The sequence below is a fragment of the Tiliqua scincoides genome, chromosome 8 (genome assembly GCF_035046505.1).
Source record: "Tiliqua scincoides isolate rTilSci1 chromosome 8, rTilSci1.hap2, whole genome shotgun sequence".
Classification (NCBI taxonomy): domain Eukaryota; kingdom Metazoa; phylum Chordata; class Lepidosauria; order Squamata; family Scincidae; genus Tiliqua; species Tiliqua scincoides.
Genome location: NC_089828.1, coordinates 59,879,310 through 59,900,616, shown reverse-complemented (window position 1 = coordinate 59,900,616; position 21,307 = coordinate 59,879,310). Strand labels below are relative to the sequence as shown.

At 59.9% G+C, this 21,307-nt stretch overlaps 1 protein-coding gene across 1 annotated transcript; it reads right to left on the bottom strand.

The window, feature by feature from the left end:
• Window positions 1–1,284: 1,284 nt before the first annotated feature.
• VPS37D (VPS37D subunit of ESCRT-I) lies at window positions 1,285–8,571 on the bottom strand. The gene is made up of 5 exons (XM_066636491.1): window positions 8,515–8,571; window positions 7,703–8,422; window positions 5,152–5,323; window positions 3,976–4,058; window positions 1,285–1,746 (listed from the first exon to the last, which is right to left on the bottom strand). The coding sequence occupies exons 1-5, from the start codon at window positions 8,569–8,571 to the stop codon at window positions 1,285–1,287; spliced, it is 1,494 nt and encodes a 497-aa protein (XP_066492588.1).
• Window positions 8,572–21,307: the final 12,736 nt, after the last annotated feature.

The following is a 21,307-nucleotide window of genomic DNA, read 5'->3' as shown; positions in this document are numbered from 1 at the left end:
CTTACAGAGGCACAGTTGAATTGTCCACCACGAGCAGAGGCCAGATGGGAAAGGAAAGGCCAAGACAGGGACTCGCTGAGAGATGCAGTCGGCACCATTCTCTGGGCACCAGCATTTTGGCCTCGCAGTGACTTTAACATTGATTTCTTTCTCACTGGACACCAGTGAACTCTGACAGACAGAATTGTTGGTCGAAAGCCTCTGGCCTGATCTCGGAAGGGAGCACTGCGCATCCCCCACTGTCAGTGGAGCGCACAGCTAACCTGGGCTGCAGTGTAGCCCCCAGTCCAAGAACACCTGGAATTGCCATGGGAGCAGGAGGCGTGTTGAGGGAACAGAATTGTGGGAAACCAAACCCCTCTCCAGGTTTCTTTGAAACTCAAATTTTTGCAAGAACATTCAAGTGAGAGGAAACTGTGCCTGAAAAGGTTCCCCCCCACACCCTTTTTGTAAGCACAACCCCCTTCCAGAAACATGGACTCTCCCCAGATCATTGCTGTGGCTGGTGCATCCACCACACACACTGCGCATACCCTGTCAAGACCCATTGTGCTCAAGCTGGCGCATAAATCCATTCTCTGGCTGTGCCAAAACTTTGGGCTAAACATCCTACCCTGTGCTTCACAACCGCACCCCCCCACCCTGCACCACCCCCTGCTGGAGCCTCCCCTGCACTTCCGACAAATGGAATGGTGAGGAAGGGGGCAGTCTGGCTCCTACCCCCAACACTGCCCCGGCACCTCCGCCGTTCTGCCCCCCTACCCAAATTCCTGGCACAGTTCCTGGGCATGTCTGCTCCCAACTGAAATAGAGGTGCTTGTGCTGGGGGGTGTCTGCCAGGCAGCTTGCTGTGGCGGGCTCTGGAGAAGGGCCTGGCCATCCAGCAGCAGCAGCAGCAGCAGCAGCAGCGTGACTGCAGAAAAAGCTGTCCGCAGGGCTGCTTCTCGCGATGGGGTTGTGAGGCCTGCAGGCTCCCCAGACGACGGGAGGGGGGTGAAGCGGAGAATCCCCTCCTCATTTCTGAAGTTGGTCAGGGTGGGCGTGCAAACTGCCCCGTCGACACATGTGACAGCTCCAGCCGGCCAGGCTGCTTGAAGGGGTGGGGGCCAAATCCTAGGACACGGTGGCCAGAGAGAATGGGGAGCCAACTCGACGCCCCCAGCCCCCAGCTCTGGCCAGTCGGAGAGAGCCAAGTCCTTGGGGCTGACCTTGCACCTGGGACTCTGGCACACCTTGGCTCATGTCAGAGGCGTCGGTGGAAATGTCCCGTCGGCCCCGTGGCGGCTACCGGTGTGGGGGCTCCTTCTTCTTGGCGTGGGGCAGGTGGGCCTGTGGCAAGTGGATGTGTCCAATGAGGCTCAGGGGGGAGCTCACAAAGGAGGCTGTGGAGTGTGAGGTGCTCAGAGTCGGCAGGCAGCACTTCTGGGGAGCAGCGGCAGCCACGGGGAGGGGCAGCACAGCCTCTGAGGGGATGAGGAAAGCCGGCGCCAGGCGGAGCTGAAAGACCTTGGGGGCTGGCGTGGCATGGGCCACGGCAGGGGGTGCAGGGGGCGCTGGGGGGGCAGCCGGGGGCTCCTCGCAGCTGGGGCTGGGCTTGTCCGGGGCCTTCTCCTTCTCTAGCTTCAGGATCTCCTGCAGCTTCTCCAGCTGGGTGCGGCGCAGGTGGGAGAGGGTGCGGCTGTGCTGGAAGGTCTCCACAAAGGTCTCTGCAGGCAGGTCCCAGCACAGGAACTGCTCCATCTGCTCCTGTGGGATGGGAGGGATGTGTGAAGAAGACACCACGACATGCACACTAAGGGCACTTCCTGACAGGAATGCAGGAAGCTGGACTAGATGGGCCTTCAGCCTGATCCAGTGGGGCTCTTCTTATGTATGTTCTTATATTCCCCACTGCCTGCAGCAAAACCAGTGCCAGGGCTCCAGGGGGCTGCCAGGGCACCTCTTGCCCCAGAGCAAGTGTGGAAGAAGGCAACCCAGGCAGTGCCTGCAGAAAGCCTCGGGAGAGCCCAAGTCCTAGCAGTGCCTCCAGGTGGGAGCAAGCGGGTGGCAGGCCAGGGAAAGACCTGCCTCTGTCCAAGACCCTGGAGAGTGGCTGCCAGTCCTGGGCCCCAAAGGGTGATGGAGGTCGCTTTGCAGGATGGGCCTTGTCCACCCTATCTTCTACAGGCCCCCAAAGGACTCTGGGTCCCAGCACAGCCTTTCTCGACACAACCTCCATGATTGCATCCCCTCTGTGGAGGGTGGCAGGTGCACCACAACAGACTGGGAGGGGGCAGACTAAGAGTGGAGGGGCAGGGGGGCCTCCTCTGCCTGGCACACACGTGTGGGTCAGAGCACTGCAGTCAGAAGCAGAACTGAGCTCACGGGCCTTCCACACACACGTCTGGGGGGGAAGGAAGCAACATTTTAATGGTTCCTGCTCGGCGCCTGGGAGTCACAAATGCGGGTGCACCTGCCAGGAAGGACCAAAGGCTGGGCTGGAGAACATACTCCAATCAGAACAGCGACCCCTGTGCTTCCAGGGGGTGTGCTTGCCTTCCTGCTGGTCTGGATTGCACACCGTGGGCAGAACCTCCAAGACTGGTCAGGCACTTGGGCAGCTTCTCCTGCAGCCTCCATCCACACTGTGATCTGAGCTCTAGACAGGGCTGCCAGCACTTAGGTCAGCTCTCGACGGTCCAGCTTGGCCCCCACTTGCTACCAGGCTGCCGGCTCAGGCAGATCACCTCCTCCGGGGAAAGAGCAGAGGCTGCAAACTCCTGCTTTGGCGTGGTGAGGCCTTCTGTCGCCTGCTGGGATCTGCTTGGTTCTGTCTGCATTTCTCTCTCAGCTGAACTCACCGTGTGCCCTGGCCATGCTGGTCTGAATCCTGTCCACACAACAAAGAGGGGACCCACGAAACCTAATGATGCACTTTGTAAGTGGCTGAGAGCATCAGGCCCACCCGGAACTGCACAGTCGCTAAATCTGGGGGCACCCTGGCCAGGCAGGTGTGGCTTTACCTGCTACAACAAGCCCCTTGTGAGATGCTGTGTCAGGTAGAGTTGCCCCACATTGCACGGAACCTGCACACCTGGGCTCAGCAGGCAGGCAGGCAGCCTCCTGGCTCCTCAGGCTTCACCCTCCAGTCACCTCCTGACGGCCTTCCTCTCCTCCCCTTTGAAGCCCAGGGACCGAAGGAGAAGGCGAGGGGTTTATTTCCCTGAGCAACATCTTGCCCCCGACCCATGACCCTCTCCCCCCTTGGATGCACCCCAAAGAAACCCTCGGGCTGCAACCCTCACAAACAAGACATCTGGGTCAGGAAGGGTGCAATTGTCACATTTTCTACTTTTCTTCACAAATCTCCATCCTCGGACTGGAAGTGGTCTCTCTCTTTCCCAGCCTGCTCTTCGGAGAGCAGTTCCTCTCCTTTCTTCCTGCTGTGGATTCACACCAGATCCCTGACTGAGGAGCTGTTTTGTTTTGCCTCTGCGAAGCCTTTTCCTCGGAAGGGAAGGCCTGGCTGCCCTGCACTCTTCTCAGGAGAGGAGGCTTTTCTGAACGAATCCCCCACGCAGCTGCCTTGTCGCATCACTCCCCGAAACAGCGTTCTTCCTCTTGCAACACATAATGAATCTGTGGAACTGACTGCCCCAAGATGTGGTGATGGCCACTGACTTAGGTGGCTTTAGGTGGAACTAGGTGGACACACAAAGGAAAGGCTTATCAAGGTCAGTGAGCCTCCGTGTTCAAAGGCAGTCTACCACTGAATCACAGTTGCTAGGATGCAACCGTGGGCAAGGGCTATTTCCTGTATACCTGGCTGGGGGGCTCCTGGTTGAGCATTATGGAAAACAAGATAGACATCTGCTAATGTGCTGCTTGCGCCCATGACTCCCTCGTTCTCCATAAGGACAAGTTCAAGAATCCAGAGACTCACATCTGGGCACTTTCCCAGGCACCTGGAACACACCCCCCTCAGCCCCAACTTACCTCCACTTTGGCTTCCACTCCGCTCAGCTCTGCCTGCAGCCTGCCCACAGCGTTCTCTGGGGTCCACTTCTCCATACAGGCCCCTGCAGGGCAAACAACAGCCTCAAGTACCAGCTCCTGTGAGTCAGCCACAGAGGTCCTCACCCATTGCCACTGCCTCTCCAGGGGCCACCTACTGAGGCTCCATGGGGTCTGCAGTTGCCAAGGCCGCCCAACCCAACCCAGAGGTCCTTCCATCTGTGCTCCCTGCATGAGAGACAGGACCAACCCTGGGCAGGTGCTGGTGGCCCCCCCCCCTGAGCACCATTCTCGCAGACAGGTGATGAGGTGGGTTGTCCCACATCTGGCTGCAGGCCAGAGTGCACGGAACTGGATGCTGCTCCTCTCTCATACACAGCAGCCCCCCGTGGGCCCTGTATGGTCCATGGCCTCCATATGTGGCCAAAACCTGGAGGGGAGCATGACTGGGACAACAAGCTTTGCTCCCTCTGACTGGATCAAGGTGGGACAGACATGCCTCTGTGGCTGTGGGTGACCTTGCAGGATCCTCAGCACCACCCACCACAAGAGGGCACTGCGCAGCATGGGAGCCACTGGCCAAGGCCAGCCAGGGAAGCTTGGGGGGATCTGGGCCCTTTCCCTTCAAAGCCAACCCTCTGCTTGCTGCACACTCTGGTACTGCCAGGGCATGGCACAAGGTGACAGGTGGGGGGGGGGTCACATTCCGGAATGTTTCCCCAGTTCTCTGCCAATTGGGGTCAGTTGGCATGAGGCCTTTCCTTCAGCGGGCAGCAATTTTGCCCAGGAGCACGGCCTGCAGGGACCACTCAGAATCCAGCCACCACCACCCCTTGGCACAACATGGTGAATGGGCCCAGCACAGCCAAGACAGGCAGGGGAATGAGAGCATATTCAGAGTGCCCAGACAGCTCATGGGCCAAGCCATCCTCTGCTGCACTCTGCAGGCATGAAAGCACACACTCTTGCCCATGTGCAGAGTTCATTCCATTGGTGCTCCCCGTCACACATCTCTAGGACAAGAGTGCAGAGCTGAAACAGGTCAAGGGGCATCTGCCACCATTTGGGACTTCAAGGAGGGCAGAAGGACTTGGTTTGGCTGCCCTCCACTGGGTGAGGTGGGGCCTGAACAGGGGAGGGTGCCGGACTCCCACTCACCCAGGCGTTGCTGCTTGTCCCGGCAGGCCTCGCGCAGCTCCCACAGTTCCTGGTACTTGATGGCCAGCGAGGCCTTCCCGTTTTCCAATCGGGGCTGCAGCGCCAGGTTCTGCTTGGCCAGGGCGTAGTTGGAGGCCAGGCGCATCTCCCGCTCCAGCTGCAGGTTCTGGAACTGCAAGGACACCCAGGAGGGCTCAGAACTCAGGAGGCATTTGTGGCCAGGGCTGGACCCCCCTCGGAGCCCCTCCCAAGAGCAGGTGCCACTGCCTGGCAGACTCTCAGCACCTGGACACCTCTCCTCCACTGGCCTTCTCGGAAACATGCCCAGCTACTATTTCATACATTCCACGATGCTTCTCCTGATGCCATATTATTCCAATGCCTTGCGGGAGCCTGGCCTCCTGTCTGACGCTGGCTTGCAACCTTGGCCAGGCTGCAGCGAGTCCAGGCACCACTCCTATCACCCCACCTTTGCCATGAGGCAATGGTTGGCAACCTTCAGTCTCGAAAGACTATGGTATAAGCCTACAGCACCCACTATTCCCAGGCGGTCTCCCATCCAAGTACTAACCAGGCCTGACCCTGCTTAGCTTAAGGCAGTCAATCGGGGAAGGAGTTGGCCATCGTGCCTGGCTTGGGAGCTGGGCAGGGGCATCCAGCCAGCTGGAGCTTATGGTGGAATCTCAGCATAGCAGACTGTAGGGTCACCCAATGATGTGGAAGGACAGAACCAGTCACCATGATGGCCAAGGGAAGCCCCCATCTCCAGAAGTGTACCTCTGCCTTGATGTACTAACTGAGAACCAGTGCTCCTCCCTCCAGTGGGCTGCTTCTGTCCTGTGCTTGGCAACTGTGGGAAATAGGATGCTGGATTTGATGGGCCTGCTGGGGCCTGATCCAGCCTGGCTCTTGGAGCAGACAGACACAGAAAGGCGGGAGAGCTCTGCTGACACCTCTCAGTCCTGGGGGTGATGGAGAACCTTCACGTGCAGAGGCAGTCTGTGCTGAGACATGAAATCTGAGCGGCCCGGAGCGTGCCCTGCTTGGGGGCTTCCTGGAAGCACCCTGATGGTCACTGTAGAGGGGCAGGCATGGGACTGGATAGCCCTCACTCTGACCCAGCAGGACGTTTCTCATACTCAGGTCAGGAGGGTTGGGCATGGACCCCCACGCTCAGGGCAGTCTACCTTAAAAGCCCAGCGGTTGGGGATGAACAGGGGGAGACTGGGGTTCAGTCTCAGGTGTGTGGACTTTCTGGTGGCATCTGGGCGGCCACCTTTGAAAAGAGAATGCTGGACAGATGGATCTTTGGGCTTCTGACCCAGAAGCAGGGCAGGTTCTCCCCGCCTGAAGCCCCTGCTTGTTGCCAGGAATGCAGGCGCAGGGGGTGACTGCTCTGTCACAGGAATCAGCAGCACAGGCGGAACCCTGCAACTGCCTGGGCGCTCCTGCCAGGTCCTGGGGCTCGGCTGCCTTGTCCCAGGAAGGCAGGCAAGGTGCCTTTCCAAGATAAACACAGCAGCCAACGTATTCAGGGTGACGTCGCAGCTGTGAGAGGCGAGAGCCAACTCCAGCGGGCCTGCAAAGGTTCGGGGGGCAAGGAGAGGGGTGGTGGATTGGGGGGGCACTGAGCAGAATGCAAGTGGAGGGCTGGCATTGTTTCTCTCTGGCTGCCGTAAAGGCAACAGAAAAACCAGACGCCATCAAGGGTGAAAACACTGGCAGAAGGGGGGCACTGGGGGCTGCGTGCTGGGCAGACACAACACACGCCCAGCCTGGTGCATCTAGCTGGGGAGAGGGGGGCACTGCCCCCCCCAGGGTGACAGAACCTGTGGGGCTTCAGCAAAACAAACACCGTCCAGCACAGGGTTGCAGAGGAAGGGGGCTGGCCCAGGATGGGGCCCGCAGAGACAAAGCAGCAGCCAGGCCTGGCCAGCACCGCTCCCTTCCAGGCACACCTGCCCACCCGTCCCCTCCCCCCCCCCGGAGCAACAATCCCTCCGGAGAAGGAGGCTTCTTCAGCGGGTGGGGGGGACAAAGGAGGGGCGCGCGGAAAGGGGCCCAACGTCCCCATACGGGAACCTGGAGAACTGGGCTCCATGGAAACAGGGCCCCCCTCACAATTTTGGGGTCCCTGCCGGGGGGGCTGATTGTGCACGCAGCTACTGCTGGGGGGTGCGATGGAGGCAGAACTTGGGGGCACATCTAGAGGGAGGGCTCACACTGGATGGCAGGCACAGGAGGGCTGCCTCCCGCACAGCCAGCGCAGGCCTTGCCGGCTGAGCCCCCCACGAGCACTCCCGCCAGCGGGCCTCTGAGCGGACTTCTCTGCAGCGGGGCTCCTGGGGGAACCCAGTGGCACAGCCGGGGGGGGCGAGGCAGGCCTGGTGGCGTCCCTCGGGACCCCCGGATTTTTCGGGGGCGGGACATGTTTTGGAGGGGGCGGCTGGTGGGGGGGAGAGGAACGCGGCGAGGCGCCTGGCTGGAGGCGGAGGCGCCCCCGCTCCGGGCCCGATCCTGCTCCCCCGGGACCCGATCCTGCGCCGCGTACCTTCCTGCTCAGCTTGACGATGCGCTCCAGCCAGGTCTCGTCGCGCATGAGGGCGCGGAGCTGCGGCGTGCTGAGCGCCCCGAAGCCCAGGTCCACCGCCGAGCCCCGCGGGCCCCGATCGCGCTCCATGATGCGGACGGAGCGGACGGGCGGCCGCACCTGGACCGCGCTCCTGCACCTGCACCGCAGCGCCGCCGCGCGCCGCCAGAGGGCGCCCCCGCCGCTCTTAAAGGGGCCGCCGCCGCGCTGTGCTCGCTGCCCGGGAGGAGGAGGAGGCGGAGGGGGGCGGGGCGAAGGGGGGTCCTGGCCGCGAGGCGCCCCCCTCGACCGAAGCGATGGATGTGCCGCCTCGGAAGAGGCGCGGAGAGAGGCAAGAGGGTCTCTGAGCGTGCGCAGAGGGCGGGAATGGTCCCCTCCGAACCGAGCCCGCCTGCTGCTCCAGCGGCGCTCGGCGCGGCTCCGAGGCGCGTCCCAGCCGCAGAAGAGATGAGCCTGGACGGGGCCGGTTGGGACGGCAGCGCGGCCGAGGAGCCGCTGCTGCGGCTGGACGCTGCTGCCTCCACCAACCGGTGCAATGAAACGCCGGCCACAGAAATAGTTAACCTCTGCACAGCACCCGATGATGTCACAGTCTGACTTGATGACATCATGCCTCGTGAGCTTGCTGGGCCGGTGCAGAACTCGGAGGTCCCTGAAATGCTCTGGGAAGAGCCAGCCGTTCTGTGGAGGGCCCAGAGTGCCGCTGCTGGACGCAGGAGTGCCGGGTGACCTTGGAGGGGGACCTTGGGGTGCTGCGATCAGCTTATGAGCGCCCGTGAGAAGGGCTGGTCGGACAGGCCAGGCCAGTTGCCCAGCGCGGCGGCCCGCATGATTCCCATCCAAATGGCTTACGACGTCCAGCGGAGCCCATTGCCCCGGCCAAGCCGAGAGGCTCCCCGGAACACCTCGCCAGCGCAGGAACATGCCAGCAGCAGTGCCCCAGGCCGGCAAGACAGGAGCCCTCCAGCACCCCCCTCGTCACAAAGGGTGGCGAGGTGCCCAGGGAGTGGCTCTCCCCCCAAAGACAGTGACATCCCCCAAAGCGCCTCCCCCCGCAGGGCAAGCGCTCCCTCCCAGGGCCAGAGGCAAGTGAGCAGCCTTTCCCAGAGTGCTCCTGCCCACAGAGGAAGCGTGAGCGGCGAGGCTCCCCGAAGAGCTTCCCCTCAGAGAGGAGGGGCTGCCCTTCCCCAGAGCACCCCTTCCTCACGCAGAGGCAGCGAGCTCTCCCAGGGTGCCTCTCCCCAGAGGACTGCTCTGCGAGGGTCCCAGATCCCCCCGGGAGTCTCTTCGCGGAGAGGAAGTGAACTGGAGACCCCACTGCCAGGCCACACACCTCCCCAGAGAGGAAGCAGTGCCCTCCGGAACGCCTCTCCTCCCAAAGGAGGCAGGCCCCCTCAGGCCCCCTCGGCCAGGCAGGACAGTGACCTTTCCCAGAGTGCTTTGCTCCAGCGAGACAGCGACCTTGCCTACGGCAGCCCTGCCCCACGAGGGAGGCTGTTGGTCCGAAGCGCTTCCCCCCAGACCCTCATGGACTACTGGAATGGCAGGTGTACCGCCCAGCCCAACCAGTTCAGCATGACGACCAGCCACATGCTGGTGGCCCTGCAGCAGGGCTTGAACGCCCAGAGGGAGGAGGCGAGCCAGAGGCCCCGGCCTGCTCTGGAAGTGGAGTCGGGGCCTGAGAGGACCAGGCAGCCCATAAGCAGGCAGTGGACCAGGCCTATTGTCAACCCCAAGGACGAGGCCACCCAAACCACCCCCCTGCCCAGGGATCCCCCTCAGGCGCCCAAGTGGCCTCCGCAGGCAGCAGCACCAGACCTGGGGCCACAAGACCTGCCGCAGCCGGCCAAGAAGCTCATCCGCAAGTGTGTGCTCAACCCCAAGGATGCCTGGACCCAGACAGAGCCTGCCTTCAGGGTCTCTTTCCCCCCCAGGAGTGCAGGTCCTCAGCCAGAGGCGCACCCTGCACCAGACAAGGTGCCTCCTCCTCCTCCGCCGGAGGCCAGGGTGAGCGACAGGCCTGTGCTGCCCCCAGAAATAGACTGGGACTTCAGGTGTGCTCTCCATCGAGAGACTGAGCCGCTGCACCCCCCAGGGACCGAATGGAGGAGGAGCTCCGCCCAAGCAGGGCCTGAGGTGAGCTGCAGGGGCAGCCCCCTCCCCAGGGAGCCTGAGCCTAGAAGAAGCTCCCTCGTCCAGCCTGAGCCACCCTCCAGGAGCATTTTCCTGCCAGACGGAGAGCCAAGGAGAAGCTCCCTCCGAGCCCATCCTGACCTGGCCCCCCAGGGCTCTCCCCTGAGCCACACGGGCTGCCTTCCGCAAGAGGGCCAGCCCACCCACAGGCTCACCGGGCACCCAGAGGCGGAATCCGACTACCGATGCCCTCTCCATCGGGCGATGGAGGCCACCTGCAGGCACCCCCTCCCTGGAGGGCCTGGCTGGACTGTGCTCGCCTCTGAGACCGACAGGGGGCTCGAGGCCCCACCCAAGCGGGGACAGGGAGCCCTGGACAGTGCCTGGCATCCTACAGTGACTGCCTGGACCCAGACAGAGCTGGAGGTTGAGTCCAGAGCCACTCCCAGGAGACCCCCCCAGTCCCCACCAGAGGCACCTCTTAAAGCTTTGCTGGATCCACAGGCTGCCACAGCCCCCCAGACAGGGTTACTTCCAAGGTCCTTGGACAAGTTTGGGCCCCAGTCTTCTTGGTGGTGCCTACTGCAGACAGACACCAGCTCACGGACTCCAGAATATACAGAGAGGCGCACCAGCCTACTGGCTCCAGAATTGACGGAGAGGCGCACTGGCCCATCAGCTCCAGAATATATGGAGAGGCGCACCAGCCTACTGGCTCCAGAATTGACAGAGAGGCGCACTGGCCCATCAGCTCCAGAATATATGGAGAGGCGCACCAGCCTACTGGCTCCAGAATTGACGGAAAGGCGCACTGGCCCATCAGCTCCAGAATATATGGAGAGGCGCACCAGCCTACTGACTCCAGAATCAGCAGAGGACAAGCCAACTTCTCCAGGGAAGTCAGAGGGCAGTCAGCTGGACGGTCTGTCCATCCTGAGTCAAGAACTGCCCTTGCTGACGATGCACCTGGAGCCGCCAACCAGTCAGCTGAGCCCAGGGCGTGGGAGCCAAAAGCGAGAGGGTGCAGGTGCCAGCAAGGAGGTGGAAGATCTCCTCCAGCCATGGCGAGGGAAGACCATGACCAGGTTTAGCGCTTTCTTTGTGGGTATGCCACAAGCATCTGAGATGGGCCATGCCACTTGGCAGCAGGTGGGATGTTCCTCAAGGGCAGGGGGGAGGGAGCATCGACCCTGGAGACAAGGTAGCTTTTCGATAAAATAGTGTTGAAGCTAATTATCCTGGTACAAATAGATTTGCCCACACTGGGGCTGACGTGTTCCCGATTCAGGGCCCAATCCAATCCTATCCAGTTTCCAGAACTGATACAGCCATGCCCACAAGGCATGTGCTGCGTCCTGCAATGGGGGGTGCAGTCACGCAGGACTCCTCAAGGTCAGGGAACATTTGTTACCTTACCTGGGGGCTGCATCAGTGCTGGAAAGTTGCATAGGATTGGCCCCCAGTTGGTGTGCAGATATCAGCCCTATTGAGCAGGAGGCTTCTGAATTTCTCCCTGGATATCTGGTCTTGCTCCCCAAGTGAAACTCACACCTCAGGGATCCTCCACTGCTCCATTTTTTTGTTGCTAACTGTCCAGAGCAAGGTGCACGTGTGAATGGCCACAGCTTCTTGTGCCTTCTGCCCCTAATGATTTGTCTTTCTCCACCATGACATCACCCCTGCGCAGGCGTACAGGAAGAAAACTGGACCACAACCAAGTTGTGCCAAGATTATTTTTGTGTGGTGTTTTACCCATGCGCAGGAGTGCAGGTGCACATCAGTTATACACTGCACCAAAGGAACCTTGGTAGAGTCGCATCCAAACAGCCCCCAGCAGTATTGATGACACTTTGGAACTGTGCAGGGGGCAGGGAGAGAGACAAAGGAACGGAAATGTCTTGCAGATGAGGCCTGCTCCAGTTCTGGAATTAATTTCAGAAAGTCTCCTAATTAAGGTGCAGTTCAGAAGGAGTGGAGCGCAAGGTGGAACAAACCCACAGGCGATGAAAGGAGCAAAATGGAGGGGGGTCCTCCCATTCCTACAAGCAGGGCAGTCTGTAGAGAGACAGAGCAGAAGTCACCTGGTTGCTCAGAAAGGATCTACCACTGGCTATATGGAGCTTGCATGTACAAGAACAGTCTACCTCTGCTGGGGGGCTCTTGTCTGCCTACCCGGTTTGTGGGGTTTCCCTCTGGGCCAGCTGGTTGACCTCTGAACCAGGTTGCTGGGCTAGGTGGATCTTTGGCCTGATCCAGTAGGGCTTTTCTGGGGACCTTTGAACATTTTAAAACTTTGTACTGCAATACACCAAGTGCACAAATGCACTGCAGAACTAGCACCCTTTTATTAAAGGAAGAGAGGATTCATTGCTCAGATTTGTGAACAATGAACGCAGAGCCATCCAAGTCAACCCACACTCTCTCTCGGAGTTCACCGGAGATGAACAGAGTAGGCAAAGCTCCATTTGCCGTTAGTGGAAAGTGGAGTGAGAGGCGGACAAATCTGACTCTCGGAGCACAGCCTGGCAGCCCTGCTGAGATACAGGCTGTAGACAGACACCAGTGCAAGGGCACAGGCAAGGCTAGAACTCAGAGTCAGCCCATCACTCTGGCAGGCAGAGGAGTCACGACAGACCAAAGATTGCCCTTCTTCACACAATGTGTCATTAGCCTGAGGAACTCACTGCCACGTGATGTCATGTTCACTACCTGGGATAGCTTCAAAATGATGAGGAAGTCCCCTGGAGAAGGAAGGGTTTACCCTTTGGGGAGCGGCCACCATCCCATAGTCAAGTGGAGTCAACTTGCATGCAGGAGGTTCCGGGTTCAGCCCTGGCAGTGTCCCCAGGTAGGTCTGGCTCCGTGTTAGGCAGCTTCAAAGGGTCCTTGGGTCTTAGCCACAATAGCCAAGCAGAACTTCCATATTTGGAGGCAGTCTACCTCATGGCCAGATGCCACTGGCAAACAGGGGTGGCCATTATCCTCGCAGTTGCTCGGTGAGATTCCAGGGGTGACCTATGGAAAACAACTGTTTGCTCTGCTAATAACAAATGGGGGAGTCACCTTTTTCTTTAAGACACAAGGTGACTCCTCATTGAGCAGTGCAAGGCATCGTGTCACACAGAGTGCAGAGCAAGCCCCCACCCTGACACCATTGGCCACAGCTGCCCTTGAACAAGGCCCTTTGTGGCAGCCTCCTCACTCCAGTGGTGGGTGAGGGCCAGGGCGGTGCTGGGATAGGGACCCTCCCTGCAGCACAGCTGGACTCTCTTTCAGGGAGGGAGGCAAGTCCCTTGCTGGGGATCTCTCCAGGCGTAAGGGGGGCGCTTGTGCCACAGCCAGGCTCAGCCAGGGTGTTCCTGGGCAGGAGAGGCCACCCTTAGCCTCTCTCAGCTGGGCATTTGTTCTGGGCAATACCACAAGCGGACACAGCGCGTGCTGGCTGGCTGGCTGGCTGTTCTCCCGGGTTCTGCTCTCTCCCTTGCTCTGTCTGTGCTGCACCGCACTGCAGTTCCTCAGGCTTCTCCTTCTCCCTTCCAGATGTCTCTGATGAGATGCAGACGGACGTTCTCTGGTGGCTCAAAGGTGGGTGTTTGTCATGCACTCCTGACCACAGCTTGACCTCCAGCAGAAGCAGAAGGAACTCTGTGTTGTCCTGGGCCAGGGAGCGGGTGGCCAGGCGGCAGAGACCTTGCTTGTCTCAGGGCTCCTTGGCGTGTGGTCTTTGCGAAAGATCCTGCAGGCAGATTCCTGTCTGCACTTAGACAAGATCTGGTGCGGGGGGAGACGGCAGTATAGATGTGGAGCCAAATGGGGGTGGGGTGGGTGCAGTTTATGTCCCAGACGAACCCAAAGTGGCCTTTCTGCTTCCGGCTTTCAGGGATGGGAGATGAAGGAAGAGACAGAATTGTTTTGTTCTCGCGCTGCAGTTTGAGGAGAATCCTCAAAGTTGGAGTCTTTGAAGTTGGGGTCTGCTGTATATTTTGTAGGGAAGTTAAGGATGTTACAATATTTCTCTGGAGATTTTACAGAGGATATTCTGAGGCATTCAGCAACAATAGAGGAGGAGTTACGAGGCACAGATCTTGCAAAGATTTGGGGGACAGCAGCCCCCAACACAGCTTAGTTGAGACAGCAGGGAATTTGCCTTTAAAATGGCAACCTTATTTTTTCATGGTGGTGACCTCTTAGTTGTGGGGAATCACCTATGAGATGGGCAGGGGTGGGGGGGAAGGGTTTTTTTTTTTTTTTAAATTAAAATGCCTTTGCAAAATGTCAGGAATGAAAGCAACATGACCGTTTTGAGAACAGTCAAGATCACTTCCCTGATTTGTTAGCTGGCTTTTCATGCATTGATGAATTAGGTGGTTGCATTTAAATACATCTGCATTGTGCGGAATCTCAGTGAGGGAGTTTGTAGGGAGCATTCTGGGTGCTAGTTTCTTCCAGCAGTCCTGTCCTGTGCATGACGATTCTACTTGCACCAAGATCAGAGCAACCAGATCGTTGTCACAGGATACATTAGAGCTCTATCTATTAGAGCCAGGAGTTTTCCCGCTAACTCATGCGAGGGGGGTGGAGCTTTAGAGCCCCCAGCAGCTGACTTGACAGGCCTGGTCTTCTTTGCCAAACCGGGGCCTGGGCTGTCACTCACTTGGGCATCAGGTGCGCCAAGTGGTTTCAGCACAGAGACAAGTCCAAGCTCCATCAACAGCATGGTGGGAAGTCCGGACTGAAAGGTGATCTGGTCAGCGCTGGTTTCAGTGGGGCTGCTCTGGCTTCAGCTGCCTGTTTGTTCCTTCCCTGTCTGAAGGCCAGTGTCACCCTGCTAGCTCTGGGTGCAAGTGGCAGGAAACAATTCCTCTTCAATGTATTCTTGCACATCCAGACTCATGCAGGAAGAGGGAGCTGGGCAGCTGCAAGTCCTGCAGGGAATCAGTCCAAAGCCTGTTCTGACTCACAGGCATGAGGGGAGGTCTGTGGCTCAGTGCCTGGCAGCACCTTTGGCGGGGGGGGGGGGGGAAGAAACTTCTCTACCTGGAGCCCTTGAGAGCACCTGCCTATGGGTATGGAGGCCTGGAGGGGCCTGACGGGGTCTGGCCCAGGAGGAGACGACTTCCCAGGGTCAGGCAGTGGGGGAAGCACTTGGGGGTGTGTGTGCTGGAAAGGGCTCCAGAGACCACCAATGGCCCTTCTCCTCCATGACCATGCTACTGCTGCCAGGACCTCTTCGGAGGCGCTGTGGGAGCCTGGGAGCTCAGGAAGGGGGCTGCTAGGGTGGGGATGGGGTCTAGTGGTGCTAGGGGTGGTACCTGCCAAGTTGGGGGCAGTGTGGGGGGACTCAGGAGTGGGGCCAGTGGAACAGGAGGTGGTGCCAACAGCAGACACTGGAACCACCACAGAGCTTTTGCAGAGCTTTCGTCTCAGTCTTCCTGCCGGTCGTCATTCTGAACCTACACTCCTTGGCTATATAGAGACCCTGAGAAAAAGGCTGGACCCCAAGTTGCTCTGTGCAGCAGGCTGACTGAAAACATTCAGTAGAGAGAAGCACATGTGCTCTGATGCGTACCCAGATCTTGCAAGTGCAGCCCCCCCCCCGCTGCTTTCAAGGGAGGAGGGGTCCCAACTTCCATGCATAAAGACCAGTTGGTCTTTATGTGGGTCTGGCTCCTCCAGTTGACCTGGGATGGGGTCATTGTATGGGCTGGGGGAGGGTTTGTCCCCTGCAGTTCTTTGGACTGGGACAGAAGTCCTTTATCTTCAGCCACAGACTGACTTGGCTTGCCCACCATAATGACCCTGGGGAAGGAGGCTTTGGGATCTGGAAACCCCCTGTGGACAGTCGCCTTGCTCTTTGGTGCTGCTCTAACCTGCTGCTTTTTCTTTCTGCTTGTTCCCTGACTGCTGCTCGCTCCGGCCTCACCCTTCCTGGATTGACACCCTCAGATGAGGAGGTAAGGCAGCGCCTGGCCACCTGCCCCACTGTAGCTCACGAGTGACTTACAAGCCAGGCTGTGATGGCCTCCCCCATCCCTCCAGAGAGGTGAGGGCTCTTTCTACACTCTGGAGCGCTTGGTGGCCGGAGGGCACACTCGAATGTATGTCTCAGAACCTGAAATGCAGTCATAGGCTCTACATGGAAGAACTGCTCTTTCCATGCCAGGCTGCAGTCCTGTGGTTTGTTTCTTGCCTGCTTCAGTCAAGGACAACAGGAGCTCCCCCAAACTCCAGCTGTCTGACAGAGTGTTGTGGGTGGTGCTTGCAGAAGCAGCTCTGTGCATGTCGAGGGCACGATTGGCAGACCCGGTGCTCATTCAGTCTCCAACTGACTCTTTAGTGAGACGGCCCCTGTTTTTGAGGGGCCATTTTCCCACGGCCTGCCCTGCCCCAGTTTCGCCCTCTGGAGATTCTTGGTAGACATTTTATTAACATGAGTTGCACACACAGCTGTTGTGCTTCAGGGTTCCACTTCCTCTTCAGAGAGGCTCTGGCAAGCCAGTCTCTGGGGCCAGGTACAGAGTCTCTTGAGCACATGCAGGTAACTGGGGCAGCTATCTTGTCTAGGCCGCCCTGGAGAAGTGAGCACCAGCTTGCTGGTTGGGAGCTGCTGGTCAGAGTACATCACCCCAGTGTGGTTCAGTCACTGCTTCTGGTGTTCTGGGCTCCGCTCAGGGGGTGGTTTTAACCTTTCCAGTCCTGACTGTTTGGGGACCTGAGCACCTTAAGGCCTCTTCAGCATCTGAGGTCCTGCCCCAGGTGCCCCACTAGCTAAGGTGCGCTCCTTAGTTTTGTGCTATTGAGAAAATTGTTAGTAAATTGGGATGTCGTCATGAGTTCTTCCTCTAGGTGGCAATGTTGAGTTGGCAATCTGGTCGTTGAGTCTACTGTCAAGATTGGAGTGATCCCTCTGGTGGAGGCTGCGGGTCACCTCCACCCAATACCCATTTTTGGGACAGCCTCAGAGGCTCCTCCAGAGTCATCTTTAGCTATGTTAAAAACCCACCTCTAGCAGGACGTTTGATGAAGATCTGCTGAGGACCACTTGAGGACCACATTCAGAACTCCTGGGCTTGGTCTGGTGGAAAATCCAGAGGGCATCAAGGACTGGCCAAGGGCCTGTGCCTGTTGGAACTCCCACCCAGTTGGGCCAACCCCTGGATTCTCAGCATGGACGGCAGTGGCAGCACCCAGTGAACCATCATGCCCAACATAGGGGTGTGCCCCACTGTAACCCCCCCACAACCTCCAGTTGGCAGTGGGGAGCTCCACGCTCCAGAGTTGGGTGCCCATCCTTGCTGTCCTGAGAGGTGCAGTGACACATTGAAGACCCTTGAGGAGGTTCCTGCTGAGCTGCAGCCCCTGGGTGTGGACAGGACTGGCAGCAGGCCCAGCCCCCAACCTCTGGGTACTTGAGGTGACTTGCCAAGTGCTGCCCCCCCCCCGCACCTGATGATGTACCAGCCTCTGCCCCTCCCACCCTCCAGTGTTCTAGCTCAGCACTCTCCCGTCCACATTTTTGTCGTCTTCCTCCTTTTCCAATCCAGGGAGTGGATGGAGAAGATGGCAGTGGGGCAAGCAGGAGGACAGAGATGAGCACCCCCCGTCAATCTGCCGCCTGAGGTGCCTGCTTTAGCTGGCCTCATGGGTGGGCTTGTCCTGACTGGCGAGGTCTGACTTGGTTGAAGGAGCTGCCCAGGTTCAGGAACGTGCTGCCCAAATACTAACAAATGAAGCAGAACAAATTGGTTTCCAGAGACCGTTTGGAGTGTGAAGATGCACAGGGATCACAGCTGCTGGTGGTAAAAGACCAAAAAAATCTGGAGAGCTTCAGAGTCTCTCCTGTCTTGCTAAAAGGATCCGCACAGCTGGTGACACCTCAGTGAAGAGCGGAGGCTGCGCGAGCCCCACCTGAAGCTCATCTCCTGTACGGTTACCGGTTTGGACTGAGAGCCGCTCTCCAGTTCCAGCCCCCAGAGACGGACCCTGGGACCACTGGCAGGCAGAGCAGCGCTCCCTCACCAAGCCGCAGCCCTCTGGCAAATCTCTGTGGCAGCAGGGGAGCCGTGCCTGACATCTACCGGACACAATGGGCCACGAGGGCTCTCGGTCTGGCGCCCATGCAGATAGTGAGGTCCCCAGGTTTGAGGCTCCCTGGCCCAGCACTTCCCAGTGAAGGAGGCTCTGGCGCATTTGTGGAGGTGCCACTGTGCAAGGAGGCCGTTCTCTTGGCCAAAGGAAGCTGTCCTGGCAACATGGCACTGCGCCCTGCCTTGGGAGCAGAAGCACAGCCGGCAGGCAGGTGCGCAGGACAGGCACGTGGGGAGCTGCCTGGAAGCAGGGAGGACGGGCATAGCAAGACCTTGCTGTCCATCTCCGACAGGGTGGATGACAGTGAATGTACCACAACAAGGCAGCTGGCCCAGGACCTCCTGGCGCCTCAGGCCACAGGCCAGGCGTGCAAGTTGTGAGGTGGCTGTTAAAGGTGTCAGTTGAAAAAAAGGGGGGGTCCCTGAGCCACGGTCAGGACTGGGTGGGACTTCCTGTGCTCCTCGCGATGATCTGGGCTGGGCCGCTGCCTCTGGATTTGGTCACTGAGCAAAGATGCCTGGGCAGCAGTCCAGCCCCTTCCGAAAATACACTCCACTTCCCTGGGTAATTATAGCTCTTTCTGGTGAGCCTCAGGCTGCGGCCTCCTTTCCCAGGAAGTGGGGCTTGGGAATGGGCCCTCCTGGGCCCTCGTCCCACTCCAAGGGTTCCTCCCCTGAGGCATCTCCCTGCTGAATGCACTCTAGCAAAGCCCCCCCCCCCCGTCGCGCCAGGTGCCCTTCGCAAGCTGATTGATAGGAAGAGCAGGACCATCTGGGGAGGGCAAATAAGGAGCCCCTTTTCCTGTTTTCCAAGTTCCGCTCACATCCCCGAAGAAGGACTGCAGCTGGACACTGGGCAGTCAGCAGCAATTCTCTGCCCGTGTGGGGGTCTCTGGCCAGCGCCCCCCAAGGACTGGGAGGCCGCCCCTTTCTCCCCCCAGGGGGCGGCCTCGGGGGTCGGGGAAGAGCCGAGGAGGCCGAAGGAGGTCTCGGGATAATGCTGGCTAATCCCGCGCCTGGCTGGCTGGACGGGTTCCAGGGCGGAGCGCGGAGTCCTCCTGCCCCGGAGCCTCTCGGGCCGCCGTGCGGGGACAGCCCGGGTGGCAGCCCAGTCGGGCCCCGCCCCGCCCCGCCCGGCCTGTTCCCTCCCGCAGTCCGCAGCAGAAGGCGCCGCGCCGGCCGGGCAGGACACCTGCGCGCTGGCACCGCCGAGCGCCTGGCCAGACCTCCGCCTCGCGGGAGAGCCGGGCGGGCGGCGAAGCGCAGCTGCGGGCACAGCGGGTCTGGCTGCAGCCCAGGCTCCCCAGGTAGCAGCAGCGGCGCGCTCTGCACGCGCCCCGGGAGGCTCTTGCGGGGGGAGGCTGCGCCCGGTGCCGGCTGCGCGCCCGGCGGTCACATGGCCGCTGCCTCGCCTCGCCTGCAGCCTCCGGCCGCTGCCCTAATCCGGCGCCGGCGTGCGAGGGACCAGCCAGCCGGCCAGCCGCCGAGCCTCACCGGGCGGGCGGGCGGGCGGGCGCAGCGCAGAGCCCTTCGCCGGCGACGGTGAGCGCGGGATGCGGGCCGGGCCGCGGCCGTCAGCTGCACTGCCTGCGTGGCTCGCGCCCCCGGCGCTGAGCTCCAGCCGCGGGCGGGCGGGCGGGCGGGCGGCACTCCGGCCTCTGCCCCGCCCGGCCTGCAGGGCGCAGCTGTGGGTCCCGGGGGAGGAGGGCGAGCCGGGCCGCCCCCTGCAGCGCAGCCCTCCTCCCGTCGCCACCCAGGCGCCTGCCGCGCTGGTGCCCAGAAGCCGCTTCCTTCCCTCGAGGCTGCCCTGCCCTGCGCGGGTGCCGCTGGCCCCGTCCCCGTCCGCGCGTGGCCCTGGGGGAGTCTCCGGAGGCGTCCACGCCGCAGCCTGCTGCTCAGACGGGTTTGCACACCTGGTCCCGGAGCTGCTGGAGCCGGCAGGGAGGGCCGAGTTTCGGGCTCACTTGGGCAGTTCTGGCCGGTGCAGGTGCGCCTGGCCTGCTGGCTCCTCCGCGCCTCGAATCCCTTGTGGTGGGATCGGCGGCCACGCTGGGTCGCTGGCCTCCTTGGAGGGGAGTCAGCACGTTCTGCGGGCGGGGCGGGGCGGCTCAGGCGCGCAGAACCTCCGTGTTCAGCAGCAGCAATAGCTGTTTGTACAGAAGGGATCCTGTCGGAGTGAGTGTCAGGAGTGCGTGCAGGAGTCCCAGTTCTGGACCAGACTCCAGACTGGAAGGGGCCCTGCCCTGCCCAGACACTCCTCAGGAGCTTCCCTAGGCAGCCTCTGCTCAGAGCAGGTCGTTCCAGAGGTCACCTTTGCCTTGGAAGTGGCCACGGGGGTCCAGCAGTGCCCAGGGCAGCACCGTGTGTGGAGGAGGAGGAAGGGAGAATTTTTATCTGCCTCTTTTCAGCAAAAAGTTCACAGCCACAAGTTGCCTCCGAGGAGAAAGGAGCAAGCCGCTCCCTCCCTGTCCCAGTTGGGCTCACCGTCTGACAGGAGGCAGCAGCCATCAGGTGCTGGGAAAGGCCACTAGGCTGGGGATCCTGACAGAGCCCTCCCACTCCAAAGGGACCTCCGCCCCAGTGAAGTCGGACTGGAAGGAAGCAGGGCCAGAGCGGCCCTCGCTCAGAGCTCCAGCAGGAAGTCTCATCTGCAGTAGTGCTTCTGTGGGGCTGCATCATACACGAGAGACTGTCTCTGTCGCCTCTCGCACGCAGGCCTTGTGGAAACCCTCTCTGTGGGCAGATGTTTGGGCTGGCAGGAATCTTTCATGGCACATTTAAATAATTTAGGGCACAGTCCTAACCCCTTATGGCAGTGCTTTCCAGCACTGACATCACAGCAGTGCAGCTCCGAGGGAAGGGAACAACATTCCCTTGCTTTGAGGAGGCCTCTGTGAGTGACATCCATCTGCAGGATGCAGCACACGTCCCACTGGCACCGCTATGCCAGTGTTGGAAAACACTGACATAAGGGGTTAGGATTGCGCCCTTAAATTATTAAACATCCTCTCTCTTGCAAGCGGGATGTTATGTTACTTTATCATCAGAATACAGGCCCCTGCCTTGTTGCAAAGTGCATTTGTGGAAAGAATAATTCTGAGGCCATCAGTGTGTTTTCTGCCTCCTGATCTTTGTTAAGGTGCTGGTTGTATGGGCCATGTGGTCAGGGTTGGCCCACCTGAGAGACCAGGTGAGGCGGCCGCCTGATGGAGAGCTAAAACAGCATTTTTTTCTCACTTTCTTCTCACAATGAATAATTCTATATATCTCTGCAGCAGTGGTTTCCAAACATTTTAGCTCCGGGACCCATTTTTTAAAATGTCACTCTATCCATACCCACCTCAGT